General features: G+C 40.4%; 1 protein-coding gene across 1 annotated transcript in view; it reads left to right on the forward strand.

The window, feature by feature from the left end:
- LOC123749589 (neprilysin-1) overlaps positions 1-6,838 on the forward strand; it is a gene marked incomplete at its 5' end in the record, with an annotated part of 11,533 nt that extends 4,695 nt beyond the window's left edge. Inside the window, 3 exon segments of the mRNA XM_069329886.1 lie at positions 105-291; positions 1,288-1,417; positions 1,927-6,838. Of these exon segments, the coding sequence (XP_069185987.1) occupies positions 105-291; positions 1,288-1,417; positions 1,927-2,199 (590 nt within the window).
- Positions 6,839-7,050: the final 212 nt, after the last annotated feature.

The raw sequence follows: 7,050 nt of genomic DNA on the forward strand, positions 1-7,050 counted from the left end.
AAAAATATTTATAGAGATAAAACAGGATTGTTTCTACAGATAATGTGCGTTGTGTCTTGAGAAATAAAGACACGGCGGGTGTACACAAGGTTTCTCTCCCACAGTGTTCCCAGCGGGCATCCTGCAGCCACTCTTCTACTCCCAGCACCTTCCCAAGTCTCTCAACTATGGTGGCATCGGTGTTGTCATTGGTCACGAGATGACCCACGGCTTCGATGACAAGGGACGACAGTTTGACAAGGGCGGCAACCTGAAGCAGTGGTGGAACAACCGCACCGTACAGGCCTTCAGGTGAGACGTCTCACAACCGCAGTCTCATAGTGTCACCTAACTTGCAGCTGCCATCACTAAAATTACAAGTTTTTTTTAGATTCTTTCAAAACATGCTCAAAAGCTTTCTTATAACAAACCTACCAGTTTGTCATAAATTATCTTGAAACTGAATTCGTAGGATTTGGTAGTCGATATATGTATGACGTGGCAAAATTACATTTGTGGCCCTTTTGAACCCCTACTCCCTAAAATCATAAATCATCCTTTTATTACATTTCTCTGACGGTGTTCTGCAGTCCCCCTGGCTACCTGGCTACCGAAGCCGTTCTCTGATCTCCTGGACCCATTCTCTTTCACATACGAAACTCATGGTACACTAAACTTAGATTCCCTTCAGCTTTTGTCAATCTCTTCATAATATTGTTCCTCGTAGGTTCTGATTAATAAACTAAAACTCTCACTCGTTGTGTTATGAAATTTTGAGAATGATGTATATGTAATCATGATCTTAATGTCATTGAGCCAGATGTTGCCTCTTAACAAAAAGAGTCAACAAAGTAAAAAAAAAAAGTAATAACAGGATATTGATCCTGTTATGCTTATGGAAGTTCTCGGGCCAACACCTGACCTTCCTCAGGATGTGACCCACAACAAAATAATTCCATATTAACTAATATTTAGCACTAAAGTGCACAAATGCATCAGTTGTAATGAAATGGTGCCAATGTTAAACGATTTGGTGGGTCGTATTGCAGGAAATATTAGGATTAAGGACCTGCCCGAAACGCTATGCGTGCTAGTGGCTTTATAGGAATGTAAGAACTCTTGTATATATCTACAGTAAAAAATGTGTCTCGTAATATCTTCTAATTGAGCAGTCCGTTTTTCATGAAGTTCTATCTATTGAATGAATAGATAGTACTTCATGAAAATAACTTCCAGCTGTGCGATACCTTGTGCCAGAGTAATGATAAAAGTAAATGAACAAACTAAACCTCTCCCACTTCCCCCCAGGGACCGAGCCCAGTGCATCATCGACCAGTACTCCGGGTACAAGGTGGAGCAGGTCAACCAGTTCATCAACGGTCGCATGACGCAGGGAGAGAACATAGCTGACAATGGTGGCATCAAACAAGCATACAGGGTAGGTCATAGGTTACACACATGTTCTGTAAGCTAGGTCAAGTGTCGCAAAGAAGCTCAAGGTGGGTGAAAATCCCAGTGGTTCTATGAGGTGTTAGAGTCACTGAAATATAAAGGAGGGTCAACATTCACCCCCAGCAGAAGGAGGTAAAAAAAATCCACGCATATCAGTGGTCACAGTAGAGCAGAGTAGCTAATCACTGTCATTGTATCTATTGATTATTTTTATATTTCTGGTCAGGATATTCTGGTTGTTTGTAGAAATGATGTGATCTTTGATAGATTCTTATTGTTTGTGCATAGGCACTTTTGAAAGAAATTTTGCAGTCTTGCATATATACTGAGATCGTAATTTGGATCAAACATTTCCTAAGCGGGCATGTAAAGGCTTGGGGCGACATTTGTCTCCTACTCGTTCTGTTGGTGTCAGGATATGTTTAATAATATCAGGTCGCGTGAGTGTATATTAGTAAAGGTAATTTCCCTGCCTCATTTCTTCTTTCTTTGCAGGCGTACCGTCAGTGGGTTATGAGGAACGGAGAGGAGAAGCTGCTGCCGGGGATCCAACTGAATCACGACCAGCTCTTCTTCCTCAACTATGCCAGGATATGGTGCGGCACCATGCGCCCCGAGGATGCCCTTTCCAAGATACGCTCCTCAGTGCACTCGCTAGGACCCATCCGCGTTCTGGGCCCACTCTCCAATTCAGAGGATTTTGCGAGGTCATACAACTGCCCAGTTGGAAGTAGGATGAACCCGATGAAGAAGTGTTCCGTGTGGTGAAGAGTCATTAATCAGAGATGAAGCTTTCACATCTCTTAGTTTCGTTTTATATAAGTATTTTTTCACAGAGTAAAGAAGATTTGAGGTTTGAGGCTCATAATGAGTGTTGTGGTGGAGTTGTTGAGGTCGCGTGAGCTCAGTGTAATATGCTGATGAGCAAAATATATTGTTCGGGTTGTCCTGCTTCTGGTCCGACGAGGGATATAGTGATAGTGAGAGAAGTGACGGTGGGGGTGATGGGGTAAAAGACATGAGTGTTTGTGGGATGATGATGTGGAGAAGTGATGGCGGCTGTGGAGATGAAATGACTGTGCCAGCGTTGTTGGTCTAGGAGTTTGAAAGTTGTAATTGGAAACTATGATGCAAAGGAAATGGACAATGGTAGGACAAAGAGAGGAGGATATAGCTTCGTCTAGTGTTGACCTTATGTCCTGTCAACCTCTGGAAGTTTGCTGAGACTGCAGCAAGAGATTACTGACAACCAGAAAGTATAATGTAATCCTGAACATAGTTCAGGAGTAAAGTAAACTGTGGGCGTATACACAGAGAACCACAACACACAGCTCGGTGTATATATATCCCCTGTGAGGACATAGGAAAGGCTGTGTAAGGTATATAAAGATAGTTATTGTGAGGCAAATCATACATGAGAATGAAAACTCATATTGGCTCTTGATAGTCTGCAGAATATTGTAAACTGCTTTCCAAAACATAAATTGTATGATGTGTAAGAGAAATATTTGTATTGCGTATGACTGGCAGCTGAGAAGCTGTCATGACAAGATGGACAAGTGTTGTTACAAGGAAAGTTCTGTGATTGATTTTGAAAGCAATGGAGTTGGTGGCACTGGAGACAAGGGAGGTTTGTGTAAAAAGTCAAATAAAATACAACTTTTCTTAAATTTTCTCCAGTTAGTATTTAGCACTCGAAAACATGAAAGAAACATATTTCAGGGGCTAGGTTTTAAAGTTGTTAAACTAAGAGTACAGAAACTATAACAAAGATTTGTGTATGCTCCTATTTTGCTAAGTTTACATCACCCTCAATCTCGCAGCCAAAATATTTGCCAAATTATCCACTTTCATGGCCATACTTTAACAAAAAATAACTTTTTAGATCAAATTTAATAAAATAGTGATTAAAGTAGTGCATATTATATACTATAACTAAATTGGAGCATATGCATGTGTTGTACATACATCTTATGGATACACAAAGATACATTTTCTATTTTTATGTAGTTTATTCTTCCGTGTAAAGTTAAGTGTGTTGACGTCTTGATGTCATCTCAAGAGCTAAGTTTCCCTTCAGGTTTATTTCTCTTGTTGTGAGTTGAATATTGTGACTTAGTAGTGTGTAAGTGTGTGTTGGGCCGGGCGGCTTGGGGTTCCACGCGTGTCCGGGCAACACTGGTCTTCAAATGCTCATTCCTCATTTTGAAATTGTCTTCTAAGCCTCACGAACAAATATTAATAAACCTAACAAATTCTGACATTTAATGCTAATGTTAGCAGAGTGTGAAGGGCAGCAGTGGGCGTTGTGGCGAGTCGGGCACACGTGAGCACTGGGCCCGGAGACGTGAGGGCCCCGTCCCGCCTTCCCTCCTACATTCATATTTATTATTTTCGTAATGAACTAGAATTTAGTAAAGATGGAAATTACTAATTTGAATGTTTTTTTTAAACAAAAGTGAAACAATTATAAATTTAAATAAAATAAATATTCTAACTTTGTGATGCAAAAGTAGTCTGCAATCTTTAGCAGCATTACTAATGGGATGGGGCCATGGAGCACCGCTCTGCCTCCCCTGCATCACCTGCTCTTATAATGTTCAATTGTCTTATCCATATACTTATGAAGCGCTACCTCTAACATCTCTCACAGCCAGCTCCCAGCCCCAATATACACCCCGGGCTGTGAAGTTGGCTTCCAAAATGTTGTCATATACTCAACTTTCTTGGTGTAAACACGACTGAAAATTTACAAATATGTTTATAAAATTGTTTTGTAGATCAGCAGTGACCTTAAGAATTTTGATTGGAAACATGCATAAGATGCGACACACATCTGATAATAATACAATAACAGGATGTTTATTCCCTCAAACGAGCCGGGCGAGTCTGTGGCTGGGTGGCTGCGTTTAGAATTTTGCTTTCAGGTGGAACTCCGGCTCTCGCCTGCCTGATGCGGCTGATGCCTTAATGTTATTTATATCCTCGTCCATCCCTGACTTGAATTTTCTCTTTACTCTAAGCTTCCTTATTTACCCCACCAACTCCTTTCTAATATCCCTATCCTTCCGTAAAACGAAATTACCTTTATCTCCGTGTATTTTTCTTCTTATATTTTCATGTCTTCGGTGTTGATACTTTTTGACCCCTTCTGACAGCCCCAACTCAACTCTCACTGTGTACCATTGAGTCGAAGTAGAACTCTCTGGACTATCAGCTGACTGCTGCACATACTACATCTCTCATGTTATGTAACTTGAGTGATCGTAGTTTGTACCGAGGCCGCATGACACAACTTTCAGTTTTACACTTCATGTGTTCAAGCCTGACCATGTCTGACGTCTCGATCATCCCTTAAAGTTCTTCACCTTTAGTTTGAAAAGTTAGCAGTGAAACTGTTTTACTCGTCTGTTAGCCGCCAAACGTTTTATCTATGCGAGACTCGTGTTCGGTAGAGCATCTCTACAATGTTAACAGTAAATTAAAATTTATTTTGCATTAGTTTTTAATAGAGGAAACTATCAGGGAACCTTAACATATTTTTACTGCCTTGTATTCTTTCGGTTTTCATCCCATATTATGGTCTTAAGGGGTACACGGTCATCTTCATCGATGATCTGAAAGCAGCGTTTGAAGACGGTGCGGTGAGAGGTGCACGAGTCCTGTATATGTGTGTGAGACTTGAAGGAGCATGTCACGGCTTCACAACAAACTACGTACATGTCTTATTCTCTACCCAATGCGGTACTTTCTTTCATATATAGTTTCGATATATAAGTTTTTCCAGAACGTCTGAAAACATGCAGTAATTATCAGAGACGAGGCCTAACGACAACATGAACCACCCAACATTATGTGCCAAGCGACTGGCAGTCATAACTCTGCACTCAAACTACGAAGTCTACTATGGACCTCGTTTTACACAAATGTAAAAGTAGCTACTAAAGCTAATTATGCATTTGAAGAATCGGTTTTGAGCGATATACTGGTCTAGAAAATTAATAATTTGGGAGCCGAGTTAATTCAGTAAGTAAATCATAAAATAAAGTATTACTATTTAACCCAATTAACGGGCCTACTAATGAGAGCATTAGTTAAAAAGGTTGACCCCACGGTACGGGGTCAATCCACACTGCCACAGTTTAATTATAGTAAATTATTCCCAACGAGTATACTTGTTTTCTGTTGTCATTGTCCTGTATTATATTAGCCAGCTAGGTACGTATTGGCTCGATGGCCAGCCCTCTAATACGTGCATCACCTTAACAAAAGGCCAGCTTCTTGGGGCCTTCTCCTGAGTGTGACTTTGCGCTGCTGAGTCTTTGGTTGCACTTGAGTGACTTACTGGGCTCTCCTGGGCCTAGCTGGACAATTATGTCCCATTTTATTATCCTAGCAAAACTTCTAGTCCAAGCTAAGGTTTCGTTGCTTAACTACCTTGGTTAAGGGTCTGATTTTACTCTCACGCACCTGACTTAACACACTTCCATTCTGTGTCTGGCTTGACTGACATATGCCTGGCTCTTCTGCCTTTGGCTCTATTGTGTATTATGTCTCGTCTCTCTTGGGTTTAGCTTGACTCTTTGGTCTGGCTAAACCCTGCAGGATGTGTTTTGACTTTCTAGCCGGCACTGATAAGAGTCTTCTAGAGCTGGCTCAGTTCCGGTGACTTTGTCTTGGGTCTACCTTGACTCTTAACTCTTTTCTGGCTTTCCTGGATTTGGTATTTTACCGGATCTCTCTCCTTCGCCTACGATACCTCTCATGCTGTCATTACCACACCTTTCCCCTAAACAAGCATTCTCACGCGAGTATTAACTAACAATTTGTATCATGAATTCCACTTAGACAATTGCTGTAAAGATGTTCGCTCCTCTTAAAAACCCCTTCTGTTAAATTGGACTATTGTGCATAATATGTATGTCTTGAGTAGATGCATGTATGCGTTAATAGATGCATACATACATACACTGATTCATTCGGGTCAATCACCCTTTGGTCTAGGGCTCGCCGATTGGTCAAAATGCAGCCAAGTAAGCCAATTCGGCGCCGTGTTTTTCTGATGACACACAGTTATTGACGTCATTGATCAGACGATGAGCTATCCATCATCCTAATCAAAACCACATAATTATCAAGTTGTCATTCCATATAACTTCTATTTAGTTTGCTTTTGTTTCCAACAATCCACTTGGTGACTGGTTTCTGTTGTCGACAAACAGAAAAGCAGACTGTTAGGATCTAGTTATATGTAACATCATAAAGAGAGATATTTTCATTTTATACTGATTTGTAACATGAAAAATAAAACAAAGATTTTTATTGCACAAATTATTGCTTTGTAAATATCTGATGCAATTATCGTCGCCATTTTAGGACATTTATGAGATTAAACGTCTGATTATTGGATCAATGTTTTATTGCGATTTTCCTAAACCAAGATCATATATGGGAACCCATTCCTAGGAGCTGGGCTCAGCTGGTGGCCAGTGCCTGGGCTCTGCAGCATTCATCGTGTAATATATGCAAAGGGCAAAATACTAGAATGAATAAAAAAAATTATTAAAACAAGGAGAACTAAGGGTCTCTGTAATCTGAATAGAAAAGTACTTTGAGTGG

Source organism: Procambarus clarkii, chromosome 23 (genome assembly GCF_040958095.1).
Source record: "Procambarus clarkii isolate CNS0578487 chromosome 23, FALCON_Pclarkii_2.0, whole genome shotgun sequence".
NCBI lineage: Eukaryota > Metazoa > Arthropoda > Malacostraca > Decapoda > Cambaridae > Procambarus > Procambarus clarkii.